This window comes from Mirounga leonina, unplaced genomic scaffold, assembly GCF_011800145.1.
Source record: "Mirounga leonina isolate KUSES-001 unplaced genomic scaffold, KU_Mleo_1.0 Mir_178, whole genome shotgun sequence".
Classification (NCBI taxonomy): domain Eukaryota; kingdom Metazoa; phylum Chordata; class Mammalia; order Carnivora; family Phocidae; genus Mirounga; species Mirounga leonina.
Window position 1 is genome coordinate 27,332,114 of NW_023270464.1, and position 23,199 is coordinate 27,355,312.

Genomic DNA, 23,199 nt, shown 5'->3' on the forward strand with positions numbered 1-23,199 from the left:
GACAGGTTCACAGGCAGCGAGACCAGAGATCACACTCGGAGAACCACTGCACGAGATCACGCAGGACCCCGGAGGCCCCTGGGGCGAGGGACCCCAGTGTGGGCTCTGACACCATTCACCATCCGTATGCCCTGAACCCCATGACGGCTGCCTGCCTGGCCCCTGTGTCAGGGGCCCCAAAATCCTGGGCTGGGCCACTTTGACTGGACTGGCTGGCCAGGCCATGCCGAGGCTATCGAGGCTTCTTTGTATCCGGATGCCCCCAAAGACACAAAAGCTTTGTCTTCATCGACAACGAGCTCCACTTTGTAGCACCTGTTTGGCCTTAGCTGTGTGGCCCTGGGCACCTGTCGGGGAGCCCGAGCTTCACGCTCCTCTCCTGTGATCTGGGGTCAACAGCCCCCCGCACGGGACTGTGATGAGGCCATGCGAGCAACAGTTCTCAGTCCAACTCTGTGCATCAGAGCCACCCGGGAAGCTTTTCCAGAGTAATCGTGCCCAGCATCGTCCCCAGAGCCTGAGCGGATAACTGTCACATCTCCCCGTGTGATTGGTTCTAATGCTCAGCAGGGTTGATATCCACTAAAGTGGTTAAAAGAAAAAAAAAGTGATATAAAAACGTAAGAGCGTTTGGGGCGCCTGGGTGGCTCAGTCGTTAGGCGTCTGCCTTCGGCTCAGGTCATGATCCCAGGGTCCTGGGATCGAGCCCCACATTGGGCTCCCTGCTCCGCGGGAAGCCTGCTTCTCCCTCTCCCACTCCCCCTGCTTGTGTTCCCTCTCTCGCTGTATCTCTCTCTGTCAAATAAATAAAATCTTTAAAAAAAAAAAAGTAAGAGCGTTCATTACAGTTGTTAATATTTCGCTGTTAGGATGAATGAGAAATAAAAGCAAAATGCACCCAGAGTCCCGCAGGTGTCTCCTCTCCCAGAGAAGCAGAGACTGGAGCGGATGACCAGCTTGAGTGCCTCACAGAAACAATGATGACAGGTCAATGAGCAGAGCCGCCTGAACGGGGGTCCCCGGTGGCCCGCTCTCATGAGCTGCTATCTGGGCCCAGACCAGGGCCCGGCCAAGTCCTGTGACCCAAGGCTGAAAGCATCTCTGGACTCTGGGAGATGGGGAGCTTAATCACAGCTGATTGGGACTTGTGACTCATGCACGAGGGGCCTTCCGGCCGGAGCCCTCCGAGACCCACATGGCCCGGGCTCTCCCCAGATTATCACAAAGAATCTGGGCTGGAACAGCTAGGGGGGGTGGGGGGTCCATTCATTAAGCAGCAGCTGGGAACTCCTGTCTGGGGTGGGGAAGGACAGGCTGCATCCCACAAGACCTTTCCTTGGTTGTGCAAACAGGTATTTGTTGAATGGATACACAAATGGTTAAATGAATTAGCAACTGGATAAAGAAAGGGAGGAAGGGAGGAAAGGAGGGGAGAAGGGGGGGGGGGGGGGCAGGGGAGAGGGAAGGGGAGGGGGAGTATGGAAGGAGGGAAGAATTCACCCTGCTTTGGCTCACAGGCCTCTCCAGCACCACACAGTGCTAACTATTGCAAAGTTTTTCCCTATATTGAACCAAAATGCTGACCCAGTTCTCTGAACAAAGGAAGAACGGAGCACAGAGGTGCGGTGTGGGGGGTAATGGGCCAAACAAACCTGGCTCCTTACAGTCCACGGGTTACCCTTTTCCACACCCGAGGCCCAGCTGGGGAGCTGGGCACTTCCTACACAGGGCAGCGCTCCAGGTCCCGGATGGGAGGTCTCCAGTTTCTGCTCCCCGGGATCAAGGTCTGCCGGAGTTCAGGGGCCTCGGCGGGGGTGAGGGGGGAGCTTGGGGAAGGCCACAGACACAGAGACCTCGCTCCCTCTGGGCTCCCTCTGGGCTCCCTCTGGGCTCCCTCTGGGCTCCCTTGGGCAGCTCGGGCAGCTCGCTGTGCTGCTTGCCATCTGAACCCCACCCCTCGGGGCAGGATCACCTGGAAAGCTCTGGGCCTCTCCTCAGCTCCCCTCCTTCCCCACAGCATGTGGGCTGGGGCCCCGGGTCACTCAGACATGCACAAGAAATATTTCCGCAGCAAACCGGCCCCTGAACTTTTATCTGATCCCTCCCATCTTCCACACCTCCAACTCAGGAGCCTGTAACCCAAATATCCCAAGCATTCCCTGGAAGATGAGAATGTGCTCCGCATCCCGTAGAAAGCCCCATTCTTTCCCGTAAGGATCACCTCTAACACCACGGAGGCCAGCTTTCCCAGCCGGCCAGTAAGCCTTCCTCCCATCAGTGAGAGGGCCCCGATTTCCCGTGGGGAGTCACCTCCCCCTAACCTTTAGGCCCATGCGCCTGGGGAAGAGACCTGGCCTCACCCCTAGCTGAGACACCCTCGGCACCGTAACTGGGCAGGGCGGGGCAGGTGGCCCACGCAGAGCCCAGGGAGCCGGTCCTGGGATATTTGCTGGAGCTCCCAGAGAAGGCAGTCTGTTTCTGCCGGTGTTGTTGAGCTGGTAGTAAAAGCTCAGAGCTGCTAAGAAACACCTCTGCTGGATGAGGAGGGCCTGCCTGAGAATCCGCCCAGCCCAGGCCATCCCCCTTCTGGGTACAGCATCTGCCCTAAAGGAACTGCAATCAGGATCTCAAAGAGATGTCTGCACCCCATGTTTGCAACTGCCAAAATACAAAAACAAGCCTGATGCCCCCAACAGATAGACGGACACAGAAAACGTGGTATACATGTACAATGGAATATCATTCAGCCTTAAAAAAAAAAAAAAGAAAAAAAAGGAAATCTTATCATTTGCGACAGCATGGATGAACTTGGAGGCCGTTACGCTAAGTGACATGAGCCTGTCTCCAAAAAAGCACTGCATGATTCCCCTTCTGGAGAAATCTAAAGTAGTCAACTCAGAAGCGGAGAACAGGATGGTTTCCAGAGGCTGGGGGATGGAGAACTGGGGAGGTGGTGCTTACTGGGTACAAAATTCCAGTTATGCCAGGTGGATACGTTCTAGAGTCTGCTGGGCAACACTGTGTCCGTGGTTAACAAGGCAGAAACGCGTGCTTTGAAACACCGTACGAGGATAGAGCTCATGTCCAGTGCTCTTACCACAAAAACAGAGAAGAATGAAAAGAAAGAAGAATAAAAGGAAGGAAGGAAGGAAGGACGGGAGGGAGGGAAGAAAAAAGCCACAAAAAAACCACGAGGAAATTTCCGGCGCTGCTGGACATGCTGAGCACCCTGACGGTGGTGACGGTATCGTGGTGGACGCATCTGTCCACGCTCATCGAAGTGTACGCACTGAGTATGTGCAGTGCTCTGTACATCAGCATGCCTAACACAACAAAGCTAGGACATGGGGAGAAGACGTGCAGCCGATTCTTGTTACCTACCATAGTTAGGTTTTATCGCCGCGGCAAACACCCAGTTTGCAAACACTGAGCCGCTGCTGCAGGGAAGACGGGCTCCTGCCAGCCTCCGGACACAGCCCGGTTGTCACCCCGTGGATACAGAACCGCATCTTAGGTGTGTTTCTGCGTAAAGACAGCTTACCGGATGCTGTTCTCCATTACCCCCGAACTGCCAGCCACCGGCGCCGTGCCCCACGTCTGAGAAGCTGCTCGGACACACGACCGCCCCCTGCACTCAACCACCAGCACTCGAGGGTCACTTTAAATTGCAAGATCACCATCAAAAAGCACAAAAATGCAAACAACAAGGCACGAAATACACTAGAAGAAGAGTGCTAATTTCCAGCGAAAAAGGGCTGGAACAGAGGGCAGAGCATCATCTCGTTTGACCTTGGCTAGAAACGTGCGCACCCGTGACTCCAGTCCTCAACCCCCCAACCCCCGCCCACACACGGGTGCAAATGCCCACGAACGCTCCCTGTACACTGGTTTTGGGGTTACAAACAAATTTTGCTAAGAGGTAAATTTACAAGTGCAAAGCCGCGGATAATGAGGAATGACTGTTAGCAGTGTTTGATCAGCGTCTGTGCCTGAAGCCGGAAGGCCCTTCCAGGGACGTGAGCCGATAGAGTTCCTTTTCCACTCAAGCCAGCTGGGGTTGGTTTTCCGTCACTTGAACCCAAGCTGGCTGCTCAGCCACTTTTCTGTAAGAGTAGAGGTCTCTGGGGGCGCCTGGGTGACCCCTTTGGGGGAGCGTCTGCCTTCGGCTCAGGTCATGGTCTCAGGGATCCTGGATCGAGCCCCACGTTGGGCTCCCTGCTCGGTGGGCAGCCTGCTTCTCCCTCTCCACCTCTCATCTCTGGGAGGAAGGCACCACCACCTGGTGACCCGCCCCTAGGACCCTCTAGAATCCCATGTCCTCAACGTTCCGATCACGCCTACGAACGGAGAGTCCCGTTGTCCCCAGGCGCTGGGGGACAGAGCCTCCAGGTTTACGAGCAGAGTTACTCAGCTTCAGATGCAGGTCCCTTTCAGTTCCTGCCAAGATAAGCCCTTGAGAGACATGGGGCTCTCACGAGCCATGACGAGAGCACCTCAGCCATGCCCACCTCAGCCCACTGCCCATCCAAGTCCTGGGGAAGGAACATGCTCGTTCCTGAGCGTCCGGGGCCGATGCCGCCCGTCTCCCCATGGGCCCTGCCAGCCAGCGAGCAGGCCTGTGGGGTGGGGTGCCACGGGGCCCATGGCCCGGGGCGTAGCTCTTCATCCTCCAGCTTCTCCTCCAGCTCCCCCCATTTCTTGAATCAGTGCATTCAATTCTACATGGGGGCCATGGGCAAGAGTGGAGAATGGGAGCTGGGAATTTCCTGGGTGGGGAGGAGGGGAAGGAGGGTCAGGAAGGGAGACTCAGAACAGGGCCTCGGCTGCCTGCCCGGCTTCTTCTCTATCAGCACCATTGCTGTGGGTGAAGGCTCCACCCTCCCCGCCTGCATGAACCCCGGCAGACGGAGCCCGGCCCCCGCCACCACAGGATGCCCCCCACGACACGTCATCCCCGCCTCTGCAGCAGGGACAGGTAACTCCACCAGTACCTCAGCCACAGACCTGTGACTCTGTGCAAGCACCCCTCCCCGGGGGCCCCGCCAGCGCAGGAGTGTGTGGGCCCGCCGCCATCACGGGGCGACTTGTCTCCTCCTGCCGAGCCTACTCAACGCCCCGCAAGCCAGCGCAGGCCACCTGCAGGTCCCACGGATGAGGCCCGGCCCCCTGCCCCACACCCTCCCACCCTGACCCCCACTGGGGGGGCCACGGCCCTGCCTGCCAGGCCTGCAATGAAGAGACAGGAGGTTGAGACTCCAGTCCAATGACCAGAGGCATCATGTCATCCCCGAGGTTTGTTATTCTGAGTTTTAGTACAGCTACGTGTTGGCTGGTCGGAGAGCCCAGCCCCTGCCCCCGTCCTGAACGCCCGCAAAACCCGAAGCCCGTCCAAGCCGCAGCTCCCTGCTGCACTGAGCTCTTCCAAGCTCCCCACTGGGTCTACGAGCTTTTAGGTTGTATGTGCTGGGAGTCACCTCACACCTCTGCAGCCCTGGGAGAACCAGTCCTCTCTTCCTCCCTGAGCACAGGAACCCCTCCCCAGCCTGCCCTGCTCCTCGTAAGAGGAGCTCAAGCGGAAGGAAGCTCAGAGGCCTCGCTGGTCACCGTCCAGCAGGTCTTCTGTCTTCTTCGGGGAATGCCTCCACTACCCGAGCTCTGGCGGCTGGGGCCACCGTCCAGGGCCCACCCCGAGGACACTCTGTCCAAATGGGGTTCACACTGTCCCTTTAAACTCTGCCATTAAAGCTTCCCATGGGCAGAAGGGTCCACTCCGCTCTAGTGAGTTAGTTAGCTAAACCCATGGCCAGAGACTGACCTCCCCGTGACCATCACTCCTGCCGCCATCTGCCCCAGCCCGGGCTCCGGACTGGGTTTCACAAAGCCACCTCCTGTGGTCAGACACAGAAGTCTAGGGAAAGACGGCTCTTTACGGAAAAGGCGATTTTAGCTGTCAACGGCTAAATTCATTTATTTTCCTTTTCACGTCCCTCTGGAATGCTTAACTTTGTAAGGTGTCTTCCTTAGAAATTTCTATATGGAGCTCTCTAATTCGGCTCAAGGCTGGGACAGCAGAGCGCGTAGCGTCGTCGTTCGACCTACGCATGGAGTTCCGTGCCGGGCCAGGTGTCACGGTTACAGAGACACGAGGGGAGCACAGCACAGACCCCGTCCTCACACCCGAACCCCCCGCCCTCCCCCTCCTCTTAATACGTCACTGACGCCAATGCCGAGAACACTACCAGCATCTCCAGAAACAGCTGTACTCCGTCGCTTCTGGAAACTTTCAGCTCCGTCTCATCAGGAGTGTTATGGGCTGGACTGGGTCCCCTCGAAATCAGTATATTGAAGCCCTAACCCCCGGAACCTCAGAACGGGACTGCATTTGGAGATGGGGCCTTTAAGGAGATGATCCACGTTAAATAAAGCCATGAGAGTGGGGCCCTCATCTCCTGTGACTGGCGTCCTTACAGGAGGAGAGAGACATCAGGGGCGCCCGGCCACAAAGCAGACCTGTGAGGATGCAGCGAGCAGATGATGCCGAGAAGGCAAGGAGAGAGGCTCCGGAGAAACCAAACCCGCCAACATCTGGATCTTGGACTTCTAGAGTCCAAGACTGAGAGAAAATAAATTTCTGCTGTTCAGGCCACGTTCTGTGGTATGTCTTACGGCAGCCCGAGCAGACTCATACAATCAGCAAAGCACTGACTCATTCACCAGGCTTCAGCTGAACGCCTACTATGTGCAAAGCACTGAGGGAGGCTCTGTGGGCAGACACAGAAGTCAGTGCAGACCCAGCTGCTCTCGATATGGCAGGGGCCTGAAAGCACAAATATATCCACCATACAGAGGAATGCAAATATTACAGCACAGTCAGCCCTACTCCAACACTTGTTCGGAAAATGCAAATGTGTTGTAATGTGAGCAATTGATGGGGGAAACAACCGGAGCATAATGTGAATTTTGTGTCTGCTTATGCGTGATTTTGTCCGCAAGAAGCGCTACACATGGAAAAGTGCACCCAGCCGAACGGAACCACACACACCTCGGACACCCGCCAGCCCCAGGCTGTCATGCGTTATGAGTCACCCCATCCGTATCTGCTGTCACAACTCTCTTTTGACGTCTAACTTCACAGGACTATCCTTGTACCACCACACAAAAACACACAAGGGGCAACCCTTCCAGGACTCACCTCCACGAGTAAATCTCACACCAGCCTCAAGGTCCAGAGCCATAGTTATGCTTATATTTATGAATTTCTTAAGCATTTAATGTATAAAATTATGCTCCCATTTCTACTAGGCTCCTATTCTTGTTTTTCTCTGTCAGTGATTCATTCTTGACTGTGTGGTCCTAACCCATTTCTTCCCCATAAGCCCTGCAGTTTTTATTTCAAGAGTTTGTATACTGCAGTGATTGCCAGGAACATGCATGTTGCATTATAGCAAAACGGGCTTTATTTAAATGTTGCAATAAGGAACTCCATGGCAGCAAACTAAAGCCTAGGTAATAAACGACCATGATCAGGATCACACGTAAAGCAACACTTGAGGCATAAACCTTATCACAGAATATGTGGTTCTGGCTAATGTACCAATATCGCCTCCTAGTGACAACATCCCCTAATTGCAGGTAAAACACAGGAAAAAAAAATGAATTAAAAAAATTCATGTATTAAAAATGAATTTTTCAGGGGCGCCTGGGTGGCTCAGATGGTTAAGCGTCTGCCTTTGGCTCAGGTAATGATCTTAGGGCCCTGGGATCGAGCCCCGCATCGGGCTCCCTGCTTGGTGGGGTACCTGCTTCTCCCTCTCCTGTTCCCCCTATTTGTGCTCTCTCGCTCTCTCTGTCAAATAAATAAAATCTTTAAAAAAAAAAAATGAATTTTTCAAAAGTTCCAGGGTAAATGAAGCCATTGCACAAGCCGAATCAAATATATGCCCTCACCTTTAGGCAACTTTTTCTGACCTCCAGCTTCCTGATCTGTTTATTGAAAGACATTTCTGTCCAGGGTCAAACAGTCTCATGGAGGGAGCCACACTGACCTGTCATTGAGTTTTCTGAGGTGCACAGCTGCTCCCTCAGCTTCTCCACGTCGTCGGGATGCACCTGTTCATACAAGGTGCTCCCAAACCACTCTGACTGGGGCTGGTTCAGAACGGGGGTGACGGAGTCAGACACGTAAATCACTCGTCCTGTCTCTGCCGCGACTACAAACAGAAATCCATCGGCTGCTTCGAGGATGAGGTGCTTCAGTTCCTGGGAAGAAAAGATCGAGATGAGGACAGAGCACGGACAAATCCAGTCTAATTAAATTTTCATATCAGCAACCTTCAACTTTTATTCCCTCACTGTGACACAAAAATAGTTTTAGAAACTCTGATTTTTATAATTGAAAAATAAGCTTAAAATGCACAAAGCTTGTCCTAGCTCTAAGATTCAGCTACTGTAAACACTGTTGGTCCTGATTTAACCAGCCCTCTCTTAGGGAGAGAGGAAACTTCCAGCCCAGCAGGGATGGAAAGCAAGGAGTGATCACCAGAATGTGCCGGGCTTCCAGGTGTGAACAGCCTCACCTACATCTTCAAACTGCACAAGAAAGGCCCAGCACACAGTGCTCGGTACAAAAGGTGGCAGGAAGGGAAGGGGAAGAGAGATTGGAGAGCGAGGACAGTCTCCCAGCCACTGCCCCACGATGGTGGTGCACGCCCGCCGCCTCTTGTCCTGAACTCCCAGCTGAATGCTGGCAGTGGATACAAGAGTCTCTCTTCACATCAGCACATCTGTCAAACGTCCAGAACTCCTGGACAGACAGAGCAATGCTGGGAGGCAGCCCGGCACAGCCCATTGTCCGTATCACTTTATAGTGAGAAGAGAGGTTAGTGGCCCCAGCCCTGGGGTCACATTGACTCACCAGGCTCATGACTATCAGAAAAGGCAGGAAGAAAGCGGCTTGGAATCAATGAATGGGCAGCAGGAAGCCCTGCCATCATCCCCAGAGGCGTGTGAATGGAGCCAAGTCAGCTTTGTTAAAAGATGTCTTTTCTTTGCCTGAATGCAGCTCAAGTGTGGCTGCCTACTGCGTCCTTCTCACATCAAGCTCAACGCAATGGGCTCCGTTCCTCGGGCCTGAGGCGCTAATGCCCCCGCCCCCGCATGCCCCTGCGCCCACAGGTGTGTCTCCAGACACCCCTTACTGTGTCTCCAGACACCCCTTCCGCGGACGACATTCCGAAGAACAAAGGTCAGCAGTCGGCAAACACTCCTTGCTGGGAATCCTTTGTTCAGATGTCACCTGGCACAGAAGCCTCAGGGGAACACCAATTATGCACCAGCTGCACACATGCAAAAGGTGGGACCCTGACGCCACTGGCCCGGCCCCAGGGCGCTCCAAGGACCCAAAGATCAGAAAACGGGGGTCTGCTGCTCGTGAGCAGAATCTGGGGGGCTCTGAGCCCTTGGCCGGGTCAGAATCCTTACATCCTCTGCCTGGGAACCTACGGGGGAAGGAGACTATACAGCATTGTCTAAGGAAAAGTTTATTTTGTCCATTTCCCTTGCTTTGCACTTCTGCTGATCCGTGTTTCCGGGCCGCTCCCTTAGCTCAGAGAATGGGTCAGCGGTTTTATTTTCAGTGTCGGAAGAGCTTCCAACAGGAAGGACTAAAACACGGAGCAGGATGTCTGGGAAAGCTGCAGGACGGGAGCAGAGGCTGAGGACTGTGGGAAGGTTTACGGGACGGAGCCTCACCTTCATCATGGCCCCTCTGTCTACCTCCCCCACCCCCACCCCCACCCCCAGGTTTGTCTTCTGGGAGACTGTCACTCGTGATCAAGGTCCCGAGCCTCTGCTCTCTGGTTAAACCAACAGGAAGGCTTGCGAGCGTGGGTTCTGGAGGAAAAGAAGGCTCTCATCCACAGCTCTTAGCCATGCACCTCTGGGGATGTTACCGTCCTCAGCTTCCGTTTCTTCCCATGGTTCTTCTCAGTGGGATTTTGTGAGGTTAAATGAGGTCTTGTCAACTATCATATGATTTCACTCATATGTGGAATTTAACAAACAAAACAGGATCATAGGGGAACAGAGGGAAAAATAAAACAAGATGAAATCAGAGAGGAAGACAAACCATAAGGGACTCTTAACTCTAGGAAACAAACTGTGGGTTGCTGGAGGGGAGGGGATTGGAGGGATGGGGTAACTGGGGGATGGGCATTAAGGACGGCATGTGATGGAATGAGCACGGGGTGTTGTATGTATCTGATGAATCACTAAATTCTACCCCTGAAACTAATAATACACTATATGTTAATTAATTGAATTTACATAAAATTCAATTCAATTAACAAAATAAAAATAAATGAAGTCTTATGTGTGGAGGCTTGGCACGGGCTTGGCACACAGTCGGTGCTTAATAGATGCAGCTGCTGTTAACATCAACCATGTGCCAAGGAACCAAGGGAGAAATATGGGCTGGACGCGTGGGATGCGCATGACTGCCTTCTTCCTCACTTCCTAATCCTCAGTCATAAGAATGAGGAGCTTCATTTCAAACATGGACCCGGAAGGATTTTTGTGAATTAAGAGCAGATAAAAAGCCTTGTTCTTACCCCAGTGGCTAGGGGGCACGTAACACGTTTCTGTCCCCCCTTGATTACACTGTGCTCGGTAAGCCCCACAACCACAGGAGGTGGGGGCGACCCTTGCGTCCCCTACGGAGGGGGAGACGGGGCTGGGCGCCAAGCTCCCGGTCCTTCCGGTCACGGCCACGGCACAGCCACACCTCCTCAGCCCTGCGAGGTGAGGCACCCCATGGGCCCCAGGATGGCGGAAGAGGATGCCTCTGCCAGAGGGCAGGCAGTCGCCCGTGTCCACTCCTTCTCCTTGTCCTTTTTCCGAACCTCACCCCCGACTCCAACAGGTCCCAGCTCCAGCAGAACGGACAGTTCTGTCTCCAGACTCGCCTTTTGCTCCTGCCTCCCCTGAGGCCCTGCCTTCACGTTCCCGTGTCAAGCCCCCGCTCCCCGTCTCTCTGGGCACACTCTGGGGCCCCCTCAGAGCCCAGCGATGCTGGGGAGCCCTGGGGACGAAATCCTCCCTCACGTGGGGCTCTGCCCCTCCTGCACCCCCAGAGCACGTTGTCCCACGACCGCCTCACGGCCCATCCCCCCGCCCACCACCACACACCAAGGACTTCCAGATCCATCCTTCTGTTCATCCTGCAAAGCCCTCGGGGTCAGGGAGGCCCAGAGCCCCGTTCCTTTCAGAGATGAGCCAACCGAAGCTGACAGCGTCTGTGGGTTTGCCCTCCGCGTGGCGCCCAGAAGGGCCGAGCACAGAGCACAGGCCTTGGGTTCACGCAGTGGTTTGTACAATCTGTAAAATATGACCCCCGCCCCCAGCCATGGGGCGTCTTTGCTCTTCCCGACCCTTCAAGCCCCGTCCACCTGTGAGAAGGGTGACTCCGGGGCCCAACCCACCTGCGCCGGCTCCCGGCCCGGCCGCCGAGCCGTCTGTGGACACTCTCCGGGCCAATGGCGGACCCTTTCTAAGCCACAGCTTCCTTGTCTACACGGCAGGGACCAATACTTGGAGTACGTGCAAAAATACACGGAGACGGAGGACCCCGGCCTGGCCCAGAGCACCGGCCAGCGGAGCGCCCGCCATGCTGATCCTGTCACAGTGATCACCACGGCCGTCCCAAACTGCCATCGGCCTGGCGTCAGCACCACCGCCCACAGAACGTGCGTCACACGGACCAGCTCCGTGTCCCACACGGCGCACAGTGAGGCTCACGAAGGTTTACGGGACACGTAAAAGCAGAAGGCTCAAAGTTCACACAAACACTGCCGTGAAGAAAGGAAGTGAAATTTCCTGACCTCACCCGTTCCTCAACCTGCCCCTCTTCCCCGCGTCGCTTCGCTCACCCCGGGGACAGCTACTCTGTCCCCTTCCCACAGTGACGCCGCCAGCCGAGGAAGGCCCGCGCGCAGGAGACCGCGGTACCTGCTCCGTCAGGAAGGAAGGCTTGTAGGCGCCGTCCGTGGACTTGTTGCCGGTGCCCCTCATGGACTTCATGTGTGACACGGCCATGCGGAGGATGGTGAGCTTGTCCGGCTTGCGGGCCAGCGCGCTGCACGTGGGCACCATGTCCGACAGCTCCGTGATGTACTGCGTCATCTTGTTCCGCCGCCGCCTCTCGATCTCGCTGTGGTTCTCTCTTCCCGAAAGCACGAGAGCAGGGCGGGGGGAAAGAGACGCGTCAGATCGGGGGTCACCATCGAACAGGACAAAATAGGGCACATCCGTGGGCGCCAAGGGACCGAGAGCCACACCGCCTCCTAGCGGCTGGTGCTCTGCACGCTCGCGCGCGCGGCGGCTCTCAAACGCCCTGGTCGGCCTTGGTCTCTGCGCGGGGGGCACACAGGCCGCTACGGGGGCCCCGTCTCCCCTGGAAATGTGTCCCGAACCTTCCCACCACTCCCACGCACCCAAGTGTGCTTCTCTAAGCACGGACAGTTCAGGCCGCGGGAGGTGAACCAACAGGGCTCCGTCTGCACACCGGGATCTGCACATGGCGAGCGCGTTCGCACACGCCTGCTCGCCCATGGAGTCACGGTCCGCGGGGATGTGTGCCTTCCTCCGGCCCTCGCGTGAGAAGCACCGTGTGGCCTCGCCACCCTTCCATCACTAAGTGGGCGGCAATGCCACAGGCAGACCTCTGCTCTAGGCCCCGCACACCCACTGCCGAGAACAGGTGCACCCCTGGCTTATTCAGCCCAACTGGCCAATTAAAATCTAAGCAGCACCGTGAGGGATTACTGAATTCAATCTCTGATGTGTTAAGATGAAAAACTAGCAGAAAGGACGGTCGAATGTTTGCATCTTGGTATTATTACCTTTAGGATGAAAGAGAGTAAGAGCCAACTCAGCTTCACAACCCTGGCAGGAAGCTGTTACTGGGGTTTAAAGAACAGGGTCTGGAAAGACACGAGACGTCTGCGGCAGGATTTAGGGCTTCACCGGGGCTCCGAGCAGGAGGGACACGGACCGCACACAAGGAACAACATGGATGAGGCTGCCTGCCCGCCCCGCGTGTACCGAGTCGGCTGAACACCCACCTTCCCAACCGGGCAACAGATGGGCCATTGGGCACAACCCCACGCCTGCCCAGCCGCGCACACTGAGGGCCCCCCCGCGCCAGCAGGGGAAGGCTGGCCCGCAGCAGAGCTCATGGTGCTGGGGCGAGCTGACCCCGGCAGCCCGGCGGGCACCTTCCCCCTCCGTCCGAGGAGTGCTGAGCCAGGCACCGTGGGGAGGGGACGAGAGGAGACAAGATCGCCCACTCCTGTCCTCCGGCAGCCAGGGGGTTAGCCAGGAGGGTGAGGCAGCACCTTGCACAGTGGAAATGAAGCCTGGAGAGAGCTAAATGCTGTGAAAAGCACGTGGAGCATAAAAACCACGGGGCAGAAGGAGAAAGGACAGAGGTGGCTGCCCAGGGGGCCACAGTGCTGGAGAGGCGGGCCGCGACCTGGCAGCGGGACCAGCAGGTGTATTCTGGGAGGAGACCAGCAGGGTCAGAAAGGCGCGGGCAGGCCGGATGGAGGGCAGGCTCAGCCTGGGAAGCAGAGAGGAATGGGGAGCACGAGAAGTGGGGGTGCTGCCCGATCCCGGAGGGAAAGCTGGGAGAACCGCGAGCTGACAGCTGAGCCCCAGGAGTGCCACAAACTCCCGGAGGTGGCGCCAGGGCCCCGCTCCTCGGGGCAAACACCATGCAGGGAAGGACGCCCACCGTTCGGGAGACACGGCTCTCGGGTGATTGGCTAGGGCTTGCTTACTGTGGGGAGACGGGAGGCAGCCACAGGAAGGAGGTGGGGGCAATCACGGAGAAAGGGGGCACTCGGTCAAGGCATTCCCGCGTGCTCTAAGGAATGCCTGCTCCTTCCCTGGAAGAGCCTCTCCACCGTTCCAAAGTGGGTAAAGAAGTCGCCCCCTCCCTGTTTATATAGCAGCTTCCACTCCCCAGGGCCTCGGCGATCACCGCATCTGACCACCCCCCCAACCACCCTCTGTGGAAGAGGGGCCTGAGACTCAGAGAGGTGCTGACTTGGCAGGACCTGAGCCAGGCTCCTCAATGGCGTGCTCCCTGGTCCTGGATCTGGAGCCAGAATGCCCCTGCCTGAGAGGCAAAGACAGCTAAGGCATCAAGGGGGAGGGAAATGCCTGGCAGCCTCCAGAGAGACACAGCTCAGGACGACTGATGACCCCAGAGATGATTTCCTCCCCAACAAAGTCCTGCTGTTATCCGGACACTGTCACTGCAAGTCAAGCTTCATCTCTGCAGGACAGAAGCCGAGGAGGGGGCAGCCAGACAAGGTGAGAAAGGCACCAAAACCACATCAAGCACACGAGCGTCAAACATCTCTACGAAGAGCAGACCGGCCCCCATCGGCCTGAGGAGAGAGAGCGGGCTCCACCGGAAACAGATTTCATTCCAAAGCATCTTGACCCTAATCCTGACCCCAACCCACTGAAACCAACCTCCCAACCAAACTCCCTGCTCATCTGGTTGCTTGTGGGCCCCTCTCTGCCAAGGTCAACCCAGCTTATCTGCAACACCCTTCTGGTTCATTAGACCCAAGGAAGCTGAGGCACAGAGAAGTCTAGAAAGTCTGGGAATGTTCCTCTTGGGTCTGCTGAATCTCTCCCTGCTGTCAAGGGAGCTCACATGGCCAAGGCACGTGTACCAGACGGGGTGGCCGGTCAGACGACAGAGGACAACCCTTGCTGCTTCCTGGCCATCCTCCCTGCCTCAGAAGTACTTTGAGCATCTTCCCACCTAGAAACGAGATACCCAGCTTTCTCAGCTTAGACAATGCACAGTCCAAGAATTATGGGAAACAACAACACTCCACTTTGTCGGCCAGGAAAGACCTCTGCAGGACGCGCCCACCACGCAAATTTCTTCCCTTATCAACGGGGCTTTCATCATCACACAGGGTGGTAAATTCAGATGGAAGGATTAAAACTAAAATATCATCACAACCTGTCAAACCGGAAAAAATGCACACGAGGGTAAATATTGCACAGAATCAAGCAGAAAGTACCAAAATAGGTGGGATGAAGAACAGAAGGCCAACCCTGTAGAAACCTGCCAATCACGAATATCCTCACTTTTGGATAACGTTAGAGGCTCACTGGCTAAACTCTACAAAATATAAGCCGTTAACTCCGGGAAGAGAAAAGTCACCCAGACGGCGGGACCTCAGGAAGGGCACTTAGACCCATTCGCGAAGGGTGGGAGAGCCCAGTAAAACCTGCAGGGTTTGGGGTTCCAAGCTTACGGGTCACCCCACGCCCGTGGCCGGGTTCACAACCGCAGACATGAGAGCGTCTGCAAGGTCGTTTGGGTGTTTGGAGACAGGGTACAGAATGAGCCCAAATACGACAAAAATCCGGTTGATAACATACAGTGACAAGAATGACAGGCTTGGGAGCGAGCACTCGGTTGTTCCTGAGTTATAATCTAACATTACAAATACGTGGATGAGTCGTGTTTCCATTCCTTTCTTTAAATGAACCACACACGCACGTGTACACGCAGACCCGTAAACCACACGAAGGACGCGGCGTGTAGCTTTGACCGTTGGTGACAGCTCTGGGATGTCAGCCGTCCCACCCACGCAACAATATTCCCGCCGCTCCCCACTGGGGGCAGCTGACCCCAGCTGCGGCACAGGAGGAAATCCCGGGACTCACCAGAAAATGTACCACGGGGCCGGGGGCCAGGAAGGGAGGAAGACGGGCCTGAACCACGGTGCAGCGTGAGGAAGGGGTTTGGCCTCCCCTCCAGGGGGGCTGCCGGCCCTGCTGGGCGGGATGGGTGCTCGCCCCCCAGGGTGGGCCCGGGCCGGGGGGGCTCGTGCTGGCCCCCCCAGAGGGTCTGCCCCACTCCCAGCTGCCGGGGAGACTCACCTTTGCAGGAAGGCTTTCTGGTGTGTGATGGGTTTTCCCGGAGACAGAGAGCCCGTCACCCTCTGCCATGCGGGCCCGTGACTAGGCAACGGGGACTCCCGGAGGCGCCCGTGAGGTCAGGCTGCCCTCCCCAGACACGGCCCCAGGAGAGAGGTCGCTCTGCACCCCTGCTCCTCTCGGCCTCTCTGGGCGGAACGCCCCTCCTGTGGCACGCAGGCCCCCGTCTCTACCACTCTCGAGGCCCTGTCCCTGTGGCCCGTGGGCTGCACCAGCGGTTGCCGCCCGGTGCGGGGACCCTGCCCCAGCACGCCCAACAGCTGTGGTGCCAGGGCGCAGGGAGCCCACCCTGTCGCCACCCCTTCCCGGGAGCCTTCCCTCCTCCAGCAGACCTCCACCAAACTCTCCCAGGGCTGCAACGTCCCCCTATCTGCACGCGGCTCCAGGGAGCCGGCTGTTCCCCCACGCAGGCCCTTCCTCGTCTGGGGGGCGCAGAGGCTAATGCTGTGTCTGAGACCAGAGTCTGGGGTGCCCCCGGGCGGACTCAGAGGACGCCAACAGAGAAAGGGATGGAGGAGCACGAGAGCCCACTGGCCGCGGCAGAGGGGCTCCCTTCTGTGAGTGTCCAGCTGCCCTTCCCTGTCTCACGGGACCGAGCCTCACGCCTTCCCTGCTCCCGGCCTCGCTCGGGCCGCTCTGGAGCTGTCCTCTGCTCAACGCCAGCCGCCTGGGCGTCCGCCCCTCTGCTGCCCCTGCCCGGTCCCCCAGCCCTGCGTCCGGGGAGGTGGGCACCCCCGTATCCAAGCCACTGGCCGTCGCCCTAAGAAACGGACTGGCTTCCTGTGTGACTGGGGCCATAGGCCCTGAAGACAAACGGCGACATGAGGTCCGCTGGTGGGCAGGACGACTGAATCTCAGACCACCCTCGAGGAAGGCTGGGAAAGCTGGCCGAACGGACGTCAGGGACGGAAGGCACGGCTCCGCGCCCTGGTCAGCTTCTGAGGCACAAAACCGCGCTGGGTGCCGGCCCGCACCTCAGCCACCCTCTCGCCCGGGGCTTTTCGGGGCTGACTGTAAGCAGAGGGGCGGGGGCAGGAGCGGCCCCCAGGCGGGCCGGGCACCACGCTGGCGGGACACCACCCCTGCCCCGCACGGCAGCCGCGGCCACTGGCCCAGGGGAGGGTGGGGGTGCTGTGCGCACGGCCCCAACCCTGAGCGGCTCAGGTGCACCTGCTGGCTGACGGGTCGTCAGCCACCCCACCGGGAGACGGCGGTGCGACCCCGGGACCCTACAGACGCAACCGAGAAAGAAGCACCAGCGTAAGTTGCAAACCCGCCCCGTCCTCCCCTCTTGTTTTTAACGCGTGGAGGGAAGGCTGTGGCCGCAGAAGCCTCGATCTGAACTCTAAGTAAAACCGGACTTGCTGACAGCCGTAGGAGACCATTGCCCAGAGGCTAGGGTTTGTTTCTCAATGACGGGCCTTCAGACAATGAGCTCCTTGTATCCTGCACTGTGATTTCATCGCTCACACCGATCTTCGATGTCAAGCGAAGGTCACTCCGCGTCTCTCCCCATCTTCCTGAGACCCCAGAAATCATCATTTCCTGAGCTCGACCCGGTCTGGAATGTTATCTCGAGGGGGATCCTGACCCAGAGACATCAAGAGTCGTCATCTCCTTAGAAGGGAGGCTGTGTGGGGTGAGCACGGACTAGGACAGGGAGGCACGTGCCCTCATTCCCAAGGCTAGTTCTGTTTCAGCAACAAAGTGCTCCCTGCAGTTAGAGCTTTTCCCAAGAAATAGGTGGCATCCGAGCTGGGGCCCCGTTGGCACCAAGGGACATCCCCATGCTTCTGTTACCGACACTCATGTCTTGTTCTGATTAGAAGCTCCGAGGTCGTTACGGAGCAGAGCATTCTCCATGTCCTGTCTGCGGTCTCCCCCAGAGCTGAGGCGCAGGACGGTGCACGGTATGTTTCCCATGGACGTGCAGGCTCCGGGAGGCCCGGGAATGGCAACGGGATGCCTGTGCCTCTCTGGTTTGGGGAGGAAGTGGGCTCAGTGACAGCCACTGCCGTGGGATGAGCAGCCTGGGGAGGCCCATGGGCCCAGGGCGCCCCACGGACATCGTTCTTCTAAGGACCAGGCCGTCAATCTAAACTGTGAAGTGCAGACAGCAGAGGAAGGGACCCATTACCAGGGGCAGGTTTTCAAGTTCATCAGCAACCAGGAATTAGGACTGCCGGAGGTGGGAAGGAACATCCAGGAAGGCCGCTCCGTGAGTGGACCGAGTACAGATGGGCACTTCGCTAAGATCGATGGAATGATCTGTGCCTCTCTCTCAACACTCCCAAACCTCCTACTCAACTTCAACAAAACAAAACCAGAAAAAAGAAAAGGAAAAAAAAAAGGAGAGAGAAAGAGGAACGGGCCGAGAGGCGGCTGCCCTGATGCGCTGACCACCACCAGCACCCGCGGCCCACTGTCCTTTCCGGGACACGGTCTGCACTCAGGTCAGCCCTCCGAGCCTGGTTCCCACGCCGTCACAGGGCCGGCGAGCCAAATGGCTCTGAGGCCCTCACAGTGTAGTCCTAGGGCTCGCATCCGGGACGGGGACACCCCGGTTCCTCACGTGTCCCCTTATTGTCTGTGGTAGGAAAAGAGGCCGTATCTCGATTGTCTTTTCTAAACCTGAGCTCCAGTCTGTCTTTTCAAAAGGAGTCTGTAAAACTCGGCGGTCCCTGTTCCATCTGAAGGGCCAACAGAGCTAATACCTCGTTAGCATCCTCCCTCGGTGACGTCGGCCGGGGTGCCGCCTGTCCCGGGTCAAACGCGGGCACAGGACGAGGGACAAGCCAGGGCTCAGACGACAGACAACGGCTTGCTCAGTGACAGAAGACACCGAACTCCCTGCGTGTCCCCGCCACAGTGACGGCTGGCCGTCGGCTTCCAAGGAACGTAAACTCACCTTGAAAATTTGCTGGGCCCTTCTCCATCCTCGTCGTCAAAGTCCATCCTGAAAAGCCAAGAGCACGAGGAGACTCGTTACAGACAGAACATTTCCCGGGTGACCCAAGCTGCGCCACCCAGGGGGCCTCGTCCAGTCGGACGGACGCGTCCCAGTCCCAACCCTCAGGAAACACCACCTCCCACAGTCGGCAAGCAGGCTGGGGACCAGAGGGGGCAGAGGAAGGGCCTCCGTGTGCGCACCTTGCATTGTATGGTTGGGAACCTGAGCAACGGGGCTGTGGCCCTCGGGGCCCCACACAGGCCGCCGGCCGCTTGCTCAGTTCAACGTTCCATGTCCCCCCGCAACTCTGGGGGCTCCTGCCCCCCTCCACCTCGTTTATTCTGCACTGAGACTGCATTTTGCACTTTATTTTGCGGCACATCGTCAGCAGGCTCAAAAAACTCAAGGGGCTCAGAAAACAGGAAGCTTTAAGGGCGACAGACGGATTAGCACAGGGTGTGCGGCTTGAGAAGGTGGCCAGTCTGGATGAGGCAAAGTGGAAAGGGCATTTCAGGCCACTGTCCCCGCAAGTCCAAGCCCAGACAAAGGCACGGGGACCGAGAAACAGTTACCTGGGACCTGAGCAACTCCAAGTACTCGTCTGCTTGTTGAAATTCACCAAAGACTCAGAACCCACTTTTCTGGGCCTCTCAGTGGAAACATAAAACTAAAAAGTCTTGATAGGTATTTGTTTAACTAATACCCCAAACTCTCCTTCTCGAAACACCAATCCCCTCTAAGGTCAATTAACATTACCCCTGAAGATGCTGGGGTCATTAATTAGTATTAACCGTACCCAGAATCTTCCAAGAACAAAGTGAGAAATAGTGCGGATGTCCTGGTTCTCCTGGACGTTCAGGGCGAGGGGGGCTGCTTGGGGAAAAACGCCCCAGAGCCAGGGCACTGCCCCATCCGTTCTTAGGGGGCCGGGGGGCCAAGCGAGGTGCAGTCCCCAGGACTCCCAGCAGAAGGGCGACGGGCCTGCCTGTAGCCAGGACGGAGAGCTCAGCACGGGACTAGAGGGTGTGCCGGCCTCGTAGGGAACGGGATCCCCACCCCCGGCTCTAGGTGAGCAGTGGTGGCTCGGGGAAGGAACAGGAGGCCCAGGCCACCGGGAATGGCCGGGTGCAGAGGCAGAGTCATCCCTGCACATGCGTGCGCACACACACGTACACACACGAGAGGTCCCTAACGAGGCAAATGGTCTTCTCTTGGCCACGGGCTAACTCGGGGAACTTAGGGACTGGAATTAGGGCAAAGGAGTATTTTCTTCTTTACAATGGGATCATTCACTTGTTTTTGTTTCGCGTTATATGCAGGGTGCCCAGAGTCCTAATCCGGGCATCCGTCTGTTTGGGACGACCTGAGGGGATCCAGTGAGATCCAACCTCATTTCCAGACACGTGGGCCACACTAGCTGCTAGGAACAGAAGAACAAAGGCGTCAGGTCAGAGTAGGGAGGGACGAGAGCAAGATAACCAAAGCCCCGATGCACCCAGGGCAGGGCAGGCGGGGAGGAAACACAGTCAGGAAGGGAAGGAGAGGGAAAAACCGAGTCCACACCACTGCGGACACACACACAGCCAGGCACCGGGCCTCCGCTGCAGACTCGCCTGTGCTGTGGGCAAATGGGGGCCAGAGGCACGGCCTTCCGAATGGAGGAAAGCCATCGATATCCTGCATAATCACTCGGCCGCCACCTCACCTTTACCAGAAACGACAGCTGGGCAAGCCCACCCAAAATGCGGCTCCCGAGTTCCCGGAGTCACAGTGCCACCCAGCGCTCACCGCGGGAAGTGCCACGGTGCTGGCCACACAGAGAGGAGAGGACTTAACCCCGGGGACTGGCAGACGTTTCAGAGTTACGGAAAAGAAAGTGCATTTTCAAAATTCCTAAGGCCGCATGTCAGCATATAGCAAAACCTCGAGTGAGTGTGAGATGTACGGTTATCTTTTTAAATGCCTGTTAGCACAAGTTGATAGGAGTGTGATAACCAGGCTCCTGCAAGATGCCACGTATTAGTCAGCACCCCACCCCCACCCCCGGCCTCATCCTGCATGATTTTGGGGGTATTTAGGGTGACAAAGCATCTCAATTTTCCCGGACTAAGAGCAGTCCCAGGATGCAGGGCTTCGGCGCTAAAATTGGGAAAATTCCAGGCCAACCAGGGTAGTTGGTCACCCTGGTTTTCGTAAAGACAGCTCCGTTCTTTGCCCGGACCCTGACAGCCCAGACAGGCAGGGACGTGAGCCATCTGGGCGGGCACATGGTCCCAGGTGAGGCCAGGTCAGCGGCGGCTCCATGGAGGGAGCCGAGGGCGTAAGGAAGGGACAGCCCTGCTCTGGAGCCGGAGTTTCCTGAGTCTGGGGGGAGCTCGGGAACCAGGATTTGTCTACAGAAAATTAGAGACCATGAAAGTATGCCTCCCCATCCATGCATATGTGATCACCTGTGTGCAGCGATCAGATTCCGTAATTCGGAAGAGCACGATGTGGGCGTGAGCCCAGAAGAGACTTCAGTCCAAAAATGACTGGTCAGATGCTCAGGGTAACTCCCTGACCACAAGAGTCTCACACTCCTGGGGACACAGGCTCCCCAGAGCAGCACTCCCCAGGACGCTGATCCCCTACTTTAAATGTGACTACCGGAGCTAGGCTTATTTCTTCTGCTATAAAAACTCTTAGTAAATCATCCTTTGTTTTATGTCTTTTATGTGCCTCTATTATACTGAAACATCTGGATAATAAAAGAGAGAAATCCAGATAGGACTCTGAAGTCCTACTGTATTCACTTTAAAGAATTCAGTATAATACGTGGATGATGCGAGAGTCTTCAAAGGATGGGCTGAAAATGCACCGCCTCACTTCCCTGTCAATGGGCAAGAATTCTTAGCTCAATAAAACGCCAGGAAAGCGTCTCTGAGCTTGCAATTAGTTCACAGTGCGTGATGTGTCCCCAGGACCGTGACCGTGTAGCAATCGTGCGTTATCAAAGGGGATTCACTCACACTCTTAGGAGAAGGGCAGGTCCCAGAGTGGCAGCACCGGAGGGCCCTGGGCCACCCGAGGCGCCTGCTAACAGCATGGGAGGTCATGGGTGCAGGAACGGCCGTCCTCCAGGGCCTGGACCAGCCACTGCGGCCACAGTGGTGCCACACATAAGTGCACGAACATTAGCCAAAGGAGACGTGCTTACGAGAATACACCTTGTCCCTGACCACATTCCCCCAGCTGTGGACGGACACACTGGTGTAAGGGCTGTTCCCAGTCTGGAAACAGTTTTCCTTGACGACAATCTTTTTGAGCCCAGCATTGGGGTCCAAGGTGGGGCTGAAGGGACCCTCATGACTAAGGCTGGCTTTGGGGGCAGAGCCCGTCCCATCCCTGCCAGTGCCCCACTTCACCAGAAGTGGGCCCCTCCCACCCTGGCACTGAGATCCGGGAGGTCTCGACGAAGGGAACAAGGTGACTCGCTTCACCTCATCTCTCCCACACATGTGGAATCACTTTTGAAAGAATCTCAAACTCCTGAACCTTCACCCTGTGTCCCGGCAGCCAGCAGGGCGCTCAGCTTGCTGACGGCTCCCAGGGAAGGCTCTCAGGAGGGGAAGAATGTTCGAGCCCGAGAGATCCACAGGGATGGGCCAGGCAGGCGGCCGGCAGATCCCAAACCTGCCAGGAGCCAGCTCTGTGGGGTGTGAAGCACCAGGAGGGATGGGCGGCTAGCCCCAGAAACCGGGTCAGGGACAGAGGGCAGGAAGGAGATCCTCGCCTCTTGCTGCTTCCCCTCCCTACCACCCGAGCCCCTCTCCCTTCCCCTCCCTCCCTCCATGTCTCTCCAGCGCCCCACAGGCTCAGGGAGGAGGCAAGGTGTTTGGGCTGCGGTCAGGTGTTATCAGGAGCAGACCAGCCGTGTAAGACACCAACTGCAAGAACTATTCTGGAAAGAGCCCTGTGCAAATGCACGTGTCCTTGCTTAGACGCCGAGGATAAGCCCCTAAGTCCCTGGGGTTTCGCAGAAGGAACCACGGTTCAGTTCCCATGCTCCCTCCCTGTGACAGGGAAAAGGAAACAGGCTCGGTCCCCTGAATGAAGACAGTGGGGGACAGGCCTCCCGTCAGTCTTAAAGGGCCCACGCCGTGTCTACACTGCTGGCCACCATGTGGGCAGTTGCTGTCCCTCCCCTTGAATCTCCCGTGTCTTTTCTTGATGTTTGACTT

At 57.0% G+C, this 23,199-nt stretch overlaps 1 protein-coding gene across 1 annotated transcript in view; it reads right to left on the minus strand.

Moving 5' to 3' along the window:
* The window catches only part of ARNT2 (aryl hydrocarbon receptor nuclear translocator 2), a 122,575-nt gene that overhangs the window by 90,683 nt on the left and 8,693 nt on the right, over positions 1–23,199 (minus strand). The window contains exons 3-5 of the mRNA XM_035024268.1: positions 18,938–18,985; positions 12,004–12,217; positions 8,046–8,259 (exon numbers count right to left, since the gene is read on the minus strand). Coding sequence (XP_034880159.1) covers positions 8,046–8,259; positions 12,004–12,217; positions 18,938–18,985 — 476 coding nt within the window. The remainder of the gene's footprint in view (positions 1–8,045; positions 8,260–12,003; positions 12,218–18,937; positions 18,986–23,199) is intronic.